At 36.6% G+C, this 17,629-nt stretch overlaps 1 protein-coding gene across 1 annotated transcript in view; it reads left to right on the forward strand.

Moving 5' to 3' along the window:
- Nucleotides 1–17,629, forward strand: part of ipo11 (importin 11) — a 170,908-nt gene that overhangs the window by 74,893 nt on the left and 78,386 nt on the right. The window contains exons 17-20 of the mRNA XM_079383422.1: nt 11,672–11,705; nt 11,979–12,019; nt 12,110–12,226; nt 15,929–16,042. Coding sequence (XP_079239548.1) covers nt 11,672–11,705; nt 11,979–12,019; nt 12,110–12,226; nt 15,929–16,042 — 306 coding nt within the window. The remainder of the gene's footprint in view (nt 1–11,671; nt 11,706–11,978; nt 12,020–12,109; nt 12,227–15,928; nt 16,043–17,629) is intronic.

Below are 17,629 nucleotides of genomic sequence, written 5' to 3' on the forward strand. Positions count from 1 at the left end.
TGCCAGTGACCAAACGCACCCTCCAGTCTGCAGCTTAGCCACATTCAGTTCAAAATCAATTTCATGTGCACTGTGAGAACCTTTTACGGTTTGTTTTGGCAATTGCTCTCTAACACTTTACCCAGCGTGCAGTCTTGTATTCGTTTGCTGTTCAATAGAGCTTCCTTTTCTCATTTGATACTTAGATATGTAGGTTCATGCTGTTAAATGCATTGACAGAATCGACTGCCTGCATCAAGCCTGTGCAGATATTATTTAATTTTTTTGTTTAATTAGCTTATCGAATTTGTGTTTTAGAGGTGGCTCTTCAAGGGGGGCTCGTTTAGAGACTAAATTTCTCAAGGGAATTTATCCAGCTGATGATATTAGCATGCTGTGCTATAGTGTGATAACAGAGACTGTCAGCGTGGTAAAACCCTGTCTTGAGAGCGCTCTAAATTCCCTACCATTACAGCACAGCTTCTGTACTCATCAGAGCAGCGCGGTTATAACACATGCATTGCCTTCAACAATACATTTCAAGACAGTTACTGTGTGATCTCAGATAGCCAGCTGTGAGCTATGTCTCAATTATTTAGCATAATCTTTCTTTTGTGGAGACTCTGATAGGCTAAATTTCAATAACTTTTTATTGCACAAAACTGTTCATTTGTTGAATCTCCTTCAGTTAATGTGATGGGTTTTTAATTGTTGGTGTTTGTACTCAACAGATGGAATTTCAGCCATCTAAAATGTCTCAAACCTTAATGTTTTTACCTTAATATGGTAAAAATATATTTATATGCCTCTAGGATGTCAGCAATAGCTATTGGAATTCACCTAATGCAGAAAGATGTTGGTGAGAATCCTTTCTTGTTGGTATTATCGGAGTCTGAAAATGGAATGAAGGCTTTATCAGCTGGCAGAGGAGTGGACATGTTCGTTCGGTGATGGAGAGAGAGGAAAATTATCACAGAAGTGTTTTTGGGATTTCTTTGAACGTTCAAGGCGAAGGATGATCCACAAATCATTTTCATTTCCATTTCCTTGGAAATTTGATTGCGGTCGCTGGCTACGAAATGCTGCGTTCTAAAATAGGGACGGCAGCATGAAATCATCCAAGCATTTTATCGAGGTTTAACTCCTCCCTGTTGTCCATTCCTGGCTTGATTACATTTACATTTAAGGCATTGATTATGGCACAGTATGCACCTCTGTTGTCATAGTACTGGTGGAGAAAGTTATTACTGTGCAGCATTTAGCATGAAGATGAATATGTACTAGGGGTGGGCAGTATGATCAATCTTGTATCTTTGTATGCATAGTTCTATATCATGGTAACTGCATGAATCAAAATATATTTATTTTTGCAGAAAATTAAAAATCTAAAACTAGTAGCTAAAATGTTTCTACTTTCATTTTTTTTTAAATCACATTTTTTAATTAGAAATGATATTATAGACTCAATTTTTCACAAATTCTATTAAATGTCCCCCTTTAAAGACTATCAAAAATTTATATTATCAGTTTCACAAATATTCATATTTGATTTGACTTAGTGCAGAATCTTTAAATATTTCTTATTTGATATAATTTCTTTGTTTTATTTGTTTTTACATGTAGTTATTTAAATGTTTTAATTAAATTTTAAATACTGGATTCTCACAATATTCCTTAGATTAAGTAATACCTAATACAACCAGTTAGTAATTTTAGCCCCAGTTTCACAGACAAGGCTTAAACCTAGTCCTAGACTAAAATGTAAATCTCAACGGTTTCAACTGAAAGAAACTTGAACTGACTGATTTTAAAGATGTCAGTGCCTTTGTTTTGTCTTAAGATGCACACCAGTAATGCTTTATTCTAAGGCATGTTTATAAAAATTACTTAAATGTCCTAATTAAACTATGGCCTAATCCTGGTTTAGGCTAAACCCTGTCTATGAAACCAGGCCTTTGTGTTTCAACTTAAACTTATCTTAAACTAAAATTCTCTCATATCGCTGTATGAGTAGTTTTATATCATGGTAACTGCATAAATCACAATGTAGTTATTTTTTAAAGAAAATTAAATGTAAAAGTCTAAAATTACTAGTGAAAATGCTTCTATTTTGCATTTTTATAGAATTTTGAATTTTTTAATGAAACATTTGACAATTTTTTTATAAAAATTCTATTAAGTAAAAGAATGTTTTACTGTCCCTCTTCTACTAAAATGACAGCAATATGAGCAAGTCTCCTTTTATTTTGATACAAAACAGATTGTTCAGCACTTTATACAATGTAGATTGATCCAATGCAGCCTCAAACAGTATTGCACTGTAAAGTAGCAGAATCGGTACAAATTCAAAAATGACACAAATCCAAATTCTTTTGAATCTTAATTCTGCTGATCAATGTCACAAATGATCATATTTGTGACGTAGTGCAGATTTTTTAATATTTCTTATTCATTTGATATCATTTCATTGTGTATGTGTAATTGTTATTTATTTAAAGGTTTAAATAAAATTTTAAAACTAGATAGTCAGTGTGGACTCCAGTGTAGATTAAGTTGAGGAATGTAAATTACTTTTGTTTTGAATTGGGCAAGCATCTCATAATAACTCATCTCATTTTCTATCCTTATTTTGGACACGTCCCACTCTGTAGTTTCTCTCAGATAGCATGTTGCAGTCCTGCCCATTCATAATCCATGTGGATTTTTCTGGCATCATGGTGTTTGCTCCATCATACTGCCCGACCTTACTATGTTCTTATTTATTCATTGATCTGTTCATTGTATTTATGGAAGCCGGTGTAGTCTAAGCACCAATGCCGATGTGCGGCCCACTCTCTCATGTCATATCTCCCCTGCAGGCTTCACAGGCTCAGCAGATCCAGTTTAAATATTTAAATTGTGGAGATGACAGACCATTAGCATGCTGTTCAAATGTCTGAGAGCTCCCCGCCGAGCACACTCGCTTGGGTGTTTGTGTATGTATTTACGTGCGTGCCACGGGAAATTGGATTCAGAGACCGCTGGAACGAGGCAAACCATGGGCTCACCGAACACTATTAAATCTCCTTCAGCTATGCAGCTGGTAGGTACGTGTGACGGAGTCAAAATAAAGTTTACATGGTTTGATAAGTTAATATTAAACGAGTAAAAACCCAGCTCCGTTTCACTCAGCCTGACCCATCCAGAGAGGGAACGGTGAACAAATATTATTGAACGATGAAAAACGGAACAAACTGGGATGGCTGATAAGATATTCATTTAATGTATTTCACATTTCATCGCATACGTGTCAGGTATTGAAATGTTGTCACGTCTCAGGGGTGAGTCTCAAATGGCGACAGAGCAATATGGATGTAAAACCTGAGGCGTTTATACCATTTCATCAGCCTACTGGGGCTTATTTTCTAGGGGAGTCTCTTGAGATTGTTTAATTTTGGCTCCTTGCTTTGGGAGCAGCATTTTTATGGTGTAGCATCTTCTTCAGTTCACAAAAGAAGATATTTTCATGCTGTGAAAGTTATTACGGTCCAATTTTGTTGTTTTGAACTCCATTGCAGTGTTTCCCACAGACTTTGATGGACCTTGGAAGAAAATATTGTATATTTTAGATTTAAATGCATCAATCTGGTGTACTTTTGGAAAAATTAAAAGCCCCAACCCCCTGTTTGAATAAATTATGAAGTCTTTCATTGACTTATACCTAGACTTTAAAGTGGATTCAAACTTCTTTTTAGTTGATTGTCTCAGTCCACTTCACTTCGACATTGGTGTTTTAGAAAAGCAAAAAAAAAAAAAATAATTTAAACAACCAAATAATAATAATTATATATTTTAACAATTATATAATTTAAAGGTAACACTTTATTTCGATAGTCCACTTTAGACATTCTACTAACAGTAAGTAACTTTGCAACTACATGCTAACTAGCAGTCATTAGAGTATTTGTAGACTGTCTGCTTAATATCTTCCTATGAGTCCACAACATACTGACTATGAGAAACTTTGCAAGTATATGTCAACTTATTCTACTAACCCTAAACCTACCCTACCTAGAGTTAGTAGACATAGCTGCGAATTAATGAGCATTAGTTGACATGTAGTTACAAAGTTACTTATAGTTAGTAGAATGTCAAAAGTGGACTATCGAAATAGTGTAACCAATTTAAATATATATTTATCCCCAAGACAGTAATAAATTACTATTGTAATAAAATGGCTCTGTAAAATAAATTTAAATGAAAAATGAATATTTCATAATACAATTTTTATATTTTACTTTAGTAAAATTACATTGATTTCTTCTCTTGCAAGAGTTAAACCTTCAGTTTTACAAATGCATCTCTTTACAAATCCAGTGAATTAATCCATCCACACAAATTTTTGAAATTATGTGAACACATGTAGAAATGGAGTTTACTGTTATTTATTGTGAACCGAGCCACTCTGAGATGCTTGAAGACATCGGATCATGAGCTGCTTGCATCTAAGAACACAGGGCCATGTATAGAATTCTTATTTTTGGGTGAACTAATCATTTAAATGTTACTTTTGGCTTGTTTTTATCTGCAACTGTAACCAAAACATGTTTTAACTAGCTAACATTTACTTCATTGACCCAGCAAAGAGATGGCTACTAAACAGATTTTACTTTCTGCAAATTAGGGGGCTCTACATTCATAGTTTTCCACAAACACGCGTCGTCTATGAGCGAGGTGAGCCATCAGTGCTCTAGAGGTGCTGTCATGTCAGTGTGCAGACGTGCGGTGTGAGTAGTCTTGACAGTTGCCGCGGGCCCCGGAGGCTCCAGGCAAAGACGAACTACTCTTACGCGGCTCCAACATATCAACAACTGTGGAGATTTTACCCTTCTGCTTATAAATCAACCTATATCACGAGTTTAGTTAAAGCTCCACAAGTCTAGAAATTCATTATAGGCCATTCAATTCAAATAATGACATGTTGTGGTTTTGATTTCAGTGGGAGAGTTTGTAGATTCCAACTTTGTGTGAGTATTTTACCCAAAAATGAAAATTCTGTCATTAATTACTCACCTCATGTTGTTCCAAACTCATAAGGCCTCTTCGGAACACAAATTAAGATATTTTTGATGGAACCCTTCATAGACAACAATGGTCCTTATACAAGATCAAGGTCCAGAAATGTAGTAAGGAAATCTTTTGCGTGCAAAAAGTATTCTCGTAGCTTCGTAAAATTACGGTTGAACCCGTGATGATTATTTTACCAATCTCCTTGCTTCGTTTCTGGACCTTGATCATGTAAGGACCCTTGCTGTTTATGGAGGGTCTGAGAGCTCTCAGATTTCATCAAAAATATCTTAATTTGTGTTCCGAAGATGAAAGTCTTACGGGTTTGGAACAACATGAGGGTGAGTAATTAATGACAGAATTTTCATTTTTGTGTGAACTAGCCCTTTAACAACCAATTAAAGTTATATTTGTTTGTCAGAATGGGTTTACCAGGAACATTTTACTTGTGTCCTATACAGAGTAAATCCAAGGTATTCCAGTTAATCGCAGATCTGAAATGGTCCAGTATGTAATCTATATGTTGTTAAAATATTTAGCTTTGTCATAATGCATACAATACAGATGCAGATGTATGGAAGAGGTTTAGGGCCTAGCGATAATTAAAAAAAATAAAACCATCTCGAGATTAAAGTAATTATAATGCGGTATTAAACTCGTTAGATTTCAAGAAAAAAATTCAAAATAAATTGTTGAGAATAAATTCATTAAATGACGAGAAAAAAGTTGTTTCGAGAGATTTTTTTTTAGAAAAATGTCACAATAAAATGCTGAAAATAAACACTTGTGTGTTTGATTTGAGTAGATCATTTTTTTTTTTTTTTAAATGTGTAAACTACATCAAGCCTTAAACCTGAAGCTTTTTGTCACAGACTTAAAACATATAGAGGAAAAAGAGCTTGACTCACCTTTTCATGATATTTGTATAATTATATAAACTTCATTATATTAATTTATTCAGTTTGTCAGCTGTGGTCTATAGCACTGAATGGTTAGGTGTGTGCAAAAACTGTGCAGCGTTTGGCCAGTTCAGGATTGAGGGACCTCACCAGAGTTGGAGACAGAGGAGCTCATGCCTCCAGGAGCTTTCAACACAGCAGTAGATAATTTATCTTACATGTTTCAACGTTGCCCGAACTCTATTATGCAAAGGAAATGAGATCGGGCTACTTCTATTTCATGGTTTGTCAGCTTGAAAAGAATAGACTAATCGCTTTCATATGCACGCACCCTCCTACATATATACAGCTTGTATTTGCAGATACTGTACACTTGCAGCTGCCCTCAATTGCACTGGGGAAAAACTACCTTCTCTTTAATGTTTTGATGTCTAATTATCCATGTCAGTGTTTTTGTTTTGTATCATCAGTTATTATGGATATTGTAATGTTTATCTCAAGCTTGCTGACTCAAAATTAGGTTTTTGATTTTGTCAGCAATAATGAAAATGAGCTGAAAAGTGACATGACAAAAGTTTAAATTATTTAAATTAAAAAAAAATTTTAAATATAAGGAGAACAAAATAACACTGAGTTATTAAAATGTGTTTAGAAGGGAAAAAATTAAAAGATAATGAGATTGAGCTGCTTAAGATGAAATACCAGGAAACTAAACCACTTTGCTAACTCACTTGGGATGTAATGATATTATCAATATCGTGATATCGCGATGGCAAATAATATCTCGATATTATCATGGTCACATGACGTTATGAAACCATAGGTCTTCCAGGCAAAAAGTGTGGGTTTTAAAATATATTAAAAAGTGTGGGACATATTAAATTTGATTGCAAGCTTCAGCCGGTACGTAAAATGAAACAAAGTTTTCCAGCAGCCATTTCACCCTGTAGCCTAAGACTGGTTGCCCACTGAAGCTAAGCAGGGTTGAGCCTGGTCAGTACCTGGATGGGAGACCTCCAGGAGAAACCAAGTGCTGCTGGAAGAGGTGCTAGTGAGACCAGCAGGGGGTGCTCACCCTGCAGTCTATGTGGGTTCAAGCGCCCCGGTATAGTGACGGGGACACTATACTGTCAACAAGCACCATCCTTCGAATGAGACATTAAATTGAGGTCCTGACTCTCTTTGGTCATTAAAAATCCCAGGATATCCTTCGAAAAAGAGTAGGGGTATAACCCCGGCATCCTGGCCGAATTTGCCCATTGGCCTCTGACCATCATGGCCTCCTAATCATCCCCATATTCTGATTGGCTTCATTACTCTGTCTTCTCTCCACCAATAAGCTGGTGTGTGGTGGGCGTTCTGGCGCAATATGGCTGCCGTCGCATCATCCAGGTGGATGCTGCACACTGGTGGTGGTTGAGGAGATTCCCCTCTTCTAATGTAAAGCGTTTTGAGTACTATATGCTGCCGTGCAAAGGCAAAAGGCCGTAACTTCGATTTTGGTCGAATCTTTGTCATGTGCATAAGTTTCTTGAGTCAATTTCGCTGTTTTTCAGAGAAAATAATGGGAGGCCTCAACCGTAACTTCGAAAAGCCCCAGAGAAACCGAGGCAGAACACCATATAACACCAGTTATTGCTCTTTCACTTTGTTTGGAACGCTCAAATTGAGTTACGGCATTCTGCCTATGTTTAGCCGCGCATCAATATGAAGTTACGGTTATGGCTTGGAGTTATACGGTGTTCTGCCTTTTTTTTTTTTTTTTACTGTCCATTAAAGTCTGCCGCATTTAAATTACGGCATAGATAGATAGATTGCTACCAAACAGCTCCATATAACAAAGCACTGTAAAGACTAGATACCTTGGCCGCAATATGTAGTTGTGAATAACCTTTAAAGATGTTTTTTTTTCCTTTTTTATAATGCAGATTATTCACCTTGCTGTCACTTCTTGGACGTGTGTGGACTCGAATGGCGTAGCATGTTGCATGATCAATCATAAAATCAGTAGCCTAACAGTTCACAATTAAATCCATATCCTACCTTTTCTTGTAACCCGATAAAATCAATCCATTGCGATGAATGTCGTCAGAGATGTTTAATCCACAAGCATTTTGAGCATTATTCTGCTTGCTGGCATTCAAGTCAATATAAAAGTGTCTAGCATTCTTTTACGTTACCGAGCATAGCAAATAAATTGGTTACAAATTGGTCACATTTTACTTTTAGTCTGCTTGAAAAAAATCATATTAATACAGTCACATTATGCAATAGCCTATATGAGCGAGCCCATGATCAGTAGATTTTATACAGGTGTTACTGTAACGATTTTGTAAATGGTGATCAGCAACCAAATTTTTATATTTAAGTTACTGCCTTTTGCCTTGGTGTGACTTCTCCCTTTTTGCAGACAATGCAAAAGCAGAGTACAGCAACTTCAAAATAGGGGTAAAAATCTAGTTTGAGGCCACATTTTTTTTTTAATGTAGATAATTTTTATTACTAAAACATCTAATTTCCAAATTTCCAGTGTCCTACCTATAATTAATTTAGCTGGACAAATAAAAAACATTATTCATAAAAAAAAAAAAGTCATTTTTCTCACGTTTCAGTCGTTTCACATTCTAGGGAGTTAAAGTCTTCTGACTTTGTAGGGCAGCATAAATGTAAGGAATTATTAAGTTGGGCAATCATGGCGGTGTTCTCCCCAACTCAACAGCGCCCCCCCCCCCCCCCCCCCCCCCTTAAAATGTAAGTCTGTGGTGAAAAGTGGAACTGCAGCACGCTCTAATTGAGACTGCTCCGCTTATTTTCATTTGTTGTTATATCACATTGCTTACATTATTATAACAGTTGTTAAAATTTATTTTGTAAGTATGTATTTTGTGACAGCGATTTTTCAAAAATTGTATTCAAAAGTATATTTGTTTACCAAGGGGACGACAATATCAGTGAAGCTCTTAAAATATGAAACAAAAAACAATTGTTGGTAATTATGACTTGTTAGTAGAAAATTTTGTGCATCATGTAAAGCATTACAGATTCATGAAGTGCTTTTTTTTTAAAGACTATATTTTTTTTCTTACATATGTATTTGGTAAAAATTTGATTTGTTGCCGTTTTTGCTATTTTGCAGGTCTGTCTTGAACAAATTTTAAGCCATTTTTAAAACGTGTGAAAATAACATGTCGAAAATTGTCTACATTGATAGGACATTTTCTTCAAAGCACAAAAACTATAAAACAAAAAACAGAAAAATGAACGACTCGTGGATTTGTGGGGAATTACTGCGGCAGCTGTGTCTTCTGCGATTGCTTGTGGAGACTAATAGCTATTATTCAGATGCTATTATATTTAGATGCTCATATCCATAACGGAGGCAAGCTGAGCAGACTGATAACAGTGATGCGGGCAGAACCTTTGAGTGAGCAGACCCATGTTGATCAACCGCTCTGGTTGGCCAGGTAGCACATGGACCCGTCCGACATCCGCAGGCAGGCGTCTACCTCGTTAAAGAGTTACTGTCACAGGATCCCATCTCCTCACTCATAATTCTCTCATAACTATTGGGTGGGCGGTCTGTACTCTGGCAGGGAGCGAAGTGCTTTATTTTCAGCCGGTGTTTGATGTTTTATGCTGCAGATGCCTCTGAGAGAGAAGGCGGCCCTGCTTATCTCTGCTTTTATTCCTCCGTAGAATATGTAAGCCCTTTAAAACCCATTTCAATGAAGATGGATTGAATTTGGTAACAGTTCAAATTCAATCCAACAGAAGATTGAATTTGGTCGACATGTTTTGTTTTGCTTTTTTCCAGCTGAAATTTTTTTACCAGCTTTATTGTTTCTGGTAGTTACATGCTTTACAACCTGTCATTTAGGAATGAAAGTGCTTAGAAAATAGCAGGTTTTGTGTGTCTAATTTGATGACTAAATGGCAACGTAAATGAAGTGCAAACTGTACCACCTGTGCGGCACTACTCTTACAGTCTTCTACGAGTACAGTTGTAGCCCCCTAGAGACTTATGGGATGTTCACACTGACAGTATCTGTATCCGAAATCACACACTGTCATCTAACATGCTTTCATTGTCCTTGTTTCCCTGTTACAGTGTAGTTATTAAATTATGTACTGAGTAATATTAGCTCAATACACGTACTTATTATAGGGGTAGGGTTTGGTTTAAGGTTAGTTTCCTGTAGCTGTGGTATTTCTTTAGTATATACAATAAGTAATCAAAATTGAGAGTTTCCAGCATTTCCATGAACATGAATGACAGCGACCATTGCTGATACAACAAAGCAGCTGCCAGCTGTAAACAGACTTTAAATGAAAGAACTAGCCGAAGATGAATCAAACCAAAATGTCTTTGTTGTCAGCTTGGGTCTTTGTCAGTTAACTACTTAATAAATGCATTGCTCTAGGCCCTTGGCTATTACTCAGAAAATTGCTTGATCATTAAGTTTGATGTGTTGGGGAAATTTCATCATCTCCTGCTATAGCTCGTTATAAACCTGTTTGTGGAGCGCAGCATGCTGTCCCATCAGCCTGTGTAATAGATCATTGTGAGAAGGTGGCGGGGTCTGTCATTAGCCACCTGCTTGAGTCGTACTCTTTATGTGATCCTTGCTAACACCCTCAGGCTCCTCCGTTATCCCATACCGGCACAACCTTTTAATGATGTTAATTTTGTTTTGGTTATAGGCTAACTCTCAAGATTTATATGTTGAGGAAACTTGAGTAGGCTTAGAGGTCTCTTGTCAACATGTACCACACTGATTTAAGTTGAAATTAATGGCTGTCCTTTAAAAGAGTTCTTTGGAGGTGAAGCATGTATAATAGTTTTGCCTAGCCCAGTTTAGTGTGCAGAGGAAACTATAAGTAAGCCACCTGTATGCAGACTTCCTGAAGTGGGCAGCAGTGTACTCTGGTCAAGCCAGGGGTTGGCAGACCAGCTGAGTTTGGGGTTTGACTGAACATTGACAGATGGGGATGGGGTGAAAGCAATGGTGGGGTTTTGGGGAATCGTGTATACTACCGTTCAAAAATGTTGGTAATATTTGGTATTTTGTAAGGCTGCGTTAATTTAATTAAAATGCAAATACAATAAAAATAGGAGCAATGTAATTACATTTTTTTTTTTTTTTTTTTTTTTTTTTAAAAAAGATCTTTATTTTAATATATTTAATCAATAAAAATTTTTTGTGATGACAAATCATAATTTTCGGCCATTACTTCAGTCTTTAGTGTCAAATGTTCCTTCAGAAAACATTCTAATATGTTGATTCAGTCAAGTTAATTCAATCAAGTTATTGCAAGTTAGTATCATTTTAAAATAATTAAATTTTTTCCAAGATTCTTTGATGAATTGAAAGTTCAAGAGAAATCTTTTGTAGTAGTATAATCACCTCACTTCCACTATTGATTCATTCAGTCAAGTTATTGCTGAATGAAAGAATTGAATGAACTTCTTAAAAAAAAAAAAAAAGTGTGTGCAAACAAAATCATGAAAATGTTAATGTTCTTTGATATAAAATTATATTATAAATCCAGTAATGATGAATCAGTAAAAAATGTCTCAGAAATGCTTTTGTTCAGAAGGTGTGCAATCTCTGAATCATTATTTCCATTTCATTTGGTGTCACTAGTGGTGTGGAAGCTACAAACTTCAGCATTAAAATTTCATACTTCACAGCCCAGATCATGCTTTATTAATTTTTGTATAATAATGCAATTTTTCTCTTTTTCAGGTTCGCATCGAAACAGCCACAACTCTAAAGCTGGATATCCTTTCCTCTGAGTGATGCTAAGCCCGCCGTAATTTACAGACTTAACACCAGGGTGGTCATTTGTCAGCTTTAATTGGATGCATTTAAGCACTCTTGTAATTAGTTTGCCTATTAACCCGTAGCCATTCAACAACTCCCACTTGTTTGTATGGCGTCGTATGATTACTTTAATCACTCTCATCCTCATTCATCTGCATGCCAGATAATCATGTGTATTTAAGAGGTCATTGCTTCTCACCTGTAGTCATTACACTTAACTCAGCCTTACCCGTGGATGACTTCGAGTTCAGAACTGAGCAGTTCTTACCGGTAAGATTGGTCGTTTTCAACATGTGGCACCATTGCATTTAATCTATTGAGTTAAAGGTCTTCATTAGCAACTCTTTTATTCCTTTTCAGTACTTGGAGTCGATATTTGGCCTGTTGTTCCAGCTGTTGCAACAGGTCAACGAATGTGACACCAAAATGCAAGTTCTCCACGTTATTTCCTGCGTCATCGAGAGAGTCAGCATCCAGGTGAGCTTCAACCCTTCCGAGAGGTCAAATGAAGTCTTGAAACGCAAAGGGTTCAATCTTGACTCTAAAATCAGTTGCTTTTCTAGATATTCCTCCGGTCACTATTTGTTGTTTTTGCACACTGAAAGACACATATTGATGTCATGTCATTGCCAGACCATGCTGACTGAGGACAAGGCCACGACCTGCTTTGAAAATAACCTTTAGCTATTGCATGAGCCTTGACTCTGAGCCATTTGATGAATGACATTTATTTTAGTCATGTTAGAATGCAAAGCTCGTGATTTAAGCTTTGTTCAGTCAAACATGCATAAATTGCTGGCGGTCGTACCATATGTATGTTGGAAGTAACCTTCCATGTCAACTTTGCTCACCACAGGAGATATTTAATGCCCTATCGAATGATTTAGTGCTCCTCAGTATTGCCCCGTAGGAGCATATATTCAGCTTAAAGATTAGTCAGATCACCAGTATTAAATATGAAAGCATTTTCATGCAGCAAGTCCATCCATTTTTCGTTCATGCAAATGGGCCGTACCACCTTAGGAGAAAATTTATTCTAGTTTTCCATCATTATGAGCTCAGAAATTTATCTTTTGACATCTTTTTGACATTTCGGTTTTTTACCTTTTTCACTACTTGTGAAATAATGGCTTTTCCGTCATACTCTCCTTGATCTTTAACCGCTTTGTCATAAGTTCCTCTTGCCAGAGCTTAGCTCTTTTCACCTTTTGTTAAAGCTTATATCACTCATGTGTAGCAAATTAGCTCAAAGTGAGATGAACATAATTTATCATAACGGGTTTTATCAATTATATAGTCATCTTCAGGAATTAACTGTAGCATTAATAGTACAATAAAATGATTTGTTCGTCCGCAGTACGGACAGTTTCAATCGTCTATCGACTCTAAGGAAAATTATTTCTCTGGTCACGAAAAATAATTTCCTTATTAATATATCGCTCATTAGCATGTAACAAAACCGGAACGTTAAAGTGACCTCGTTTCTGTGAGCTACAGACAATCAAGTGTGAATACATATGAATGTTTATTAAACTACTCTACAGGGGAACATGTAACATTGAACTTAACACAAACATACATTAAACATAGATGCCAACGGAGTCAACGAAGGCATGGAGAGAGAGAGAGAGAGAGAGAGCGCTCGTGCGCAAGAGAGACAGAAAGAGAGACAGAGAGAGGGGGGAGCGCTTGCGCGCGCAAGAGAGAGAGCATGATGGCAGGATTTGCACATCAGCTAAACACAACCTGTTAGAACCATCAAAGAATTACATCACCTTAATCAAAAGGGGTCGAAGCCTAGAAGTGCATCTAAATAGTTAACAAGCGGTTACTTGCACTGGTTTGTTGGTGCTGAGTAAAGTGTCTTGCTGCATGAATGCGTAGATTCTTGATGGATTCCTTTAGCAGTGAAAGCTTCGTCATTCCAGCCACGGGTTGATTGGTCCGAAGTTAAATCGCCAAAGTTACTGAACTCAAAACTGCCAGAAGCTCGGACTCCCCCGAAAGGGGAGTCACAAGGTTTCCACGGTGTTGAGTGTCTCTAAGGCACCCAAGGTAAAGAGAAGAAGTCTGACCAAGAATGGGTGTAACAACAGGGTCAGATAAAACTTATGACTGTTCTGCTCGATCGGTGTAATTCTTCCCACAGTACCGTAAGAATATTATGATGCATTTCACGAGGTCACAGTGTACATCATTGTTTGAGAAATAAAGAGCAGATCATTTTGATATCAAGAAAGAGACATCTAGCAGATATTAAACCAGAGATACATTCATACACCTGAATATGAGTATTTAGAGCTTACTAATACAAATAACGAGTGGTCACTAGGCTAATATAATAAGGAAACATACAAACAACACGTGCCTATACCAGATACCTTTGTAACTGATTAATTATGGTCTAAATAAAGGAAATGTCTCTATGCGTGTGTGTTGTACTCGTGGAGGTAGTCCACTGGTCAGCCAGGCCGTTGGTGTCTGGTATCGAGGGTCATTTAGTTCTCTGGAATGTGTTTGAAGTCCCATGGAGAGAACAGATCTGTCTGTCTAACGTATTTTAGACAGTGGGGGCAACCATTGGCGATTTAGCACCCATATAACGGTCGAATGTGGGGCCAGGTCTGTGAATTATATGCAAATGTCCAAAGGCTAAAAGGGGTCTCTTAAGACATAAAGTCCCAACGACCATCAAGGATCATAAGCAGATGCTACACATGGTATGAAATCTCAACTCTCAACTCAAATCTCTCGTATTTTGCTCACATATTTACAGTTATCCCTCAGTTAAAAATATTGTATCAAGAGGAATCATACTATTCTTGATCTTTTGGAATAAGAAGTCCTTGTGCTATGAAAACATACTGTAACTTTCAGAACTCCCAAGTTTAAAAAGACCATTAATTCTAATTGTGTAGCACCTGCAGCTCTGCATTTTCTTCTGAAGGATCCTAGCATTGGGGATGTGCAGCATTTTAAAGAAAAACAGAAAGAGTTTCTTGTGAATAAGATCCCTTATCATTTCAGTCTTACACTGAGGGAAGCATTTTTCTGCCTGTTTCTGCCTAATAGAAAGAGTCACACTATGAGATATAAAATCACAATTACAAGAAACAATAGCAATTAAAATCTGCTGAAGCAGTTTCAACCTAGAGTTAAAAAATAGTCTGAAGTTGTAATTGTGAGAAATGAAGTTGCAATTAACATTTGACTGTTTGCGCAGCACATTTGTTTTGCTCATTTCACATGGGATGTTGTTTTGTCTTAAAGGCACAGCAATTAAAAAAAAAAAAAAAAACATCTACGGTAAGACCTTTGTGAACACCCTAGTTTTGTCACTTGTAGTGCAGGCAGGGCATACAATTATATTTAAAGGTTCAAATTGGCAGTGTAATTCAATTAATTTACAAAATATTTTGCAGTTAATTTAGGCATGTTTCTTTTTTTAAAGATATGGAAATACTGTCATTAGTGGTTGGTGCACAGTGACAGACTGCTTGCGGTATATGTTTCCTTTGAGCAGAATAAAATGCTGATAAAGCACCAAAATGCTAGGAGCTCGACAGCAAAAAAAAAACCACAATGTTTTTCTAAATGTTTACTAAACTACTGCATTCAATTGCAATGAGAAAGTGTTAAGTATGTTAGAAATTTACATGTGAAGTATCATTAATAAGTCAACACTGGAAGCACTGATGAGTTTTACATTTGTATGTAAATAAGATGTATTTTGACATTGTTCTGAATTTCATTTTTTCTCTGCTGGAGAACTATTCCAACTGTAAAGGATGCTAATAGGAAAAGTTTTAATGCACCACTACAAAATAGACCATGAGAGAGATGTGAGAGAGGATTCAGACAGAGATTCCAAATCCATAGGAATAATTCATGGAATATTGTTCATTAAATCAGGTACCAAATCGCAGAGCAGAATAATGCAAGAGCAGCATAAAAATAAAAACCTGCAACACAGTGCTTTACTAAGACTCATTCTTTATTTATTTTTAAATGTATTTCTTTATAAATTTGTTTAATTTCATTCATAATTTAATGTCCTGTTTTCACATTTTTTTTTACTTTTTATTAATCCGAAACATTCAAGTTCAAACAAACATTTATTTTGTGTGTGCTCCTTTGCAATTGAGATACGTGCTTGACTTTTTTCCCCCTCTCTTCTAGATTCGACCGTACGTGGGCTGCTTGGTTCAGTACCTTCCTCTTCTTTGGAAGCAGTCTGAAGAACACAACATGCTCCGCTGTGCCATCCTCACTACCCTCATCCATCTTGTACAGGTACAACATACCCACGGGGCCAAGAATGAAACAGATAACGAGCCTTTGAAACGGTCGAGTCGGGTGTTTAGCATTCTGTCTGCGTTTCAAGTGCTCACTTGAACGTGATGCGCGTACCTTCACCGATGGGGGGCCTTATTTTCACCGTCGTCGTATGTGAATGTGAACAAATGCCCTCCAGCCCCGCTGAGCACTTCTCTGGTTTTCTGATACTTGCAGAAGACCTTTATTTTTGTGCGATGCACTTCATCCTTTCCTGCTGTGAGAGTATGAACACACATGCGGACAGGAGCTTGTTATTGATGGGTGTATTTGAAAATTGCCACAGTGCTTCTCCATCTTCCTCCACATGGGATCCCGCAAGCTGCTCATTTCATCCTCTTTTTGTTCCTTTTCTTTTTTTTGCTCCACGAGTCAGGAGCAGTTTCTGTGTCACTCCGGCCCCTGAGGAGATGACTGACACTCACATTTAAACCATCCGAAGGCTGCAGTAGTTGGATACCTTGAGCTTCGTTTAACTGAGAACTCCACTGAGCAATGCTTTGCTGATGCAGGAACAACCATTTTCACACACAAAAAAAATATATGTATGTGTGTGTGTGTGTGTATATAAAAAATAAATAAATAAATAAATAAAATGTATATATATATATCAAAGTCCTGTCAAACAATTAATCGCGATCAATAAAATAGTTTTGATCTATTTTAATAAAATAGATCAAATAAAAGTTTTTGTTTACAAAACGTGTGTGCTGTGTATATTTATGTATATAAATTCACATACATGCATGTATATATTTAAGAAAAATGTTGTTTATATATTAAATTTATATATAATTAATAAATTATATGAATGTAAATTATACATGTAAATATATGTAAATATTTCCAAATATATATATATTGTATGTGTTTGTATTTTTATTTACATAATAAATGTATACAGTACACACATATATTATGTAAACAAACTTTTATTTTGGATTAATCGCAATTAATCTTTTGACAGCATTTATATATATGTATATATATGGCTGGGCGATAATTCGATAACGTTAATTATCGCAATATAATTTTCCTCGATTAAACGATATGAAGAGTTTGATATAATGTTTATGCACCAAAAGCGGAACGAAACAGCGCGAGTTACTGGCTATTTACAATGACAGCTAGGGTCCATTACGTTAGCTAACAACGCAGTTGACTTACCCTTCCAATGACGACATTGCAGGTTTATTCATCAGAAAATGAATTGCGTCCAGTTGTACCCGTCCAGACTTTTCCCGATTCGCGATTTGTCACAAGCGATTTTTTTGCCCAAAAAATCCTCTATTGTGTGGTGTCATTACGATTATTTAACTGCTCCTGATCGAGACGGAGCGTCCCCAAACTCAAATCGTAACGACTCTTGATCGGGCTGCCTCTGACGTGATACCCACGATAGCCGATGAGAGCGAGCAAGCGTCACCTACCGGATGTTGCATGCTTCTATAGCTGAAACCTGGCAGCCACAAACATGCCATGAAAGCAGAGAACATCACCCATATTCTTTTCTATACTTCGTTTTTCACTGTGAAACCGAACGCG

Source organism: Barbus barbus, assembly GCF_936440315.1.
Source record: "Barbus barbus genome assembly, chromosome: 28".
Taxonomy (NCBI): Eukaryota; Metazoa; Chordata; class Actinopteri; order Cypriniformes; family Cyprinidae; genus Barbus; species Barbus barbus.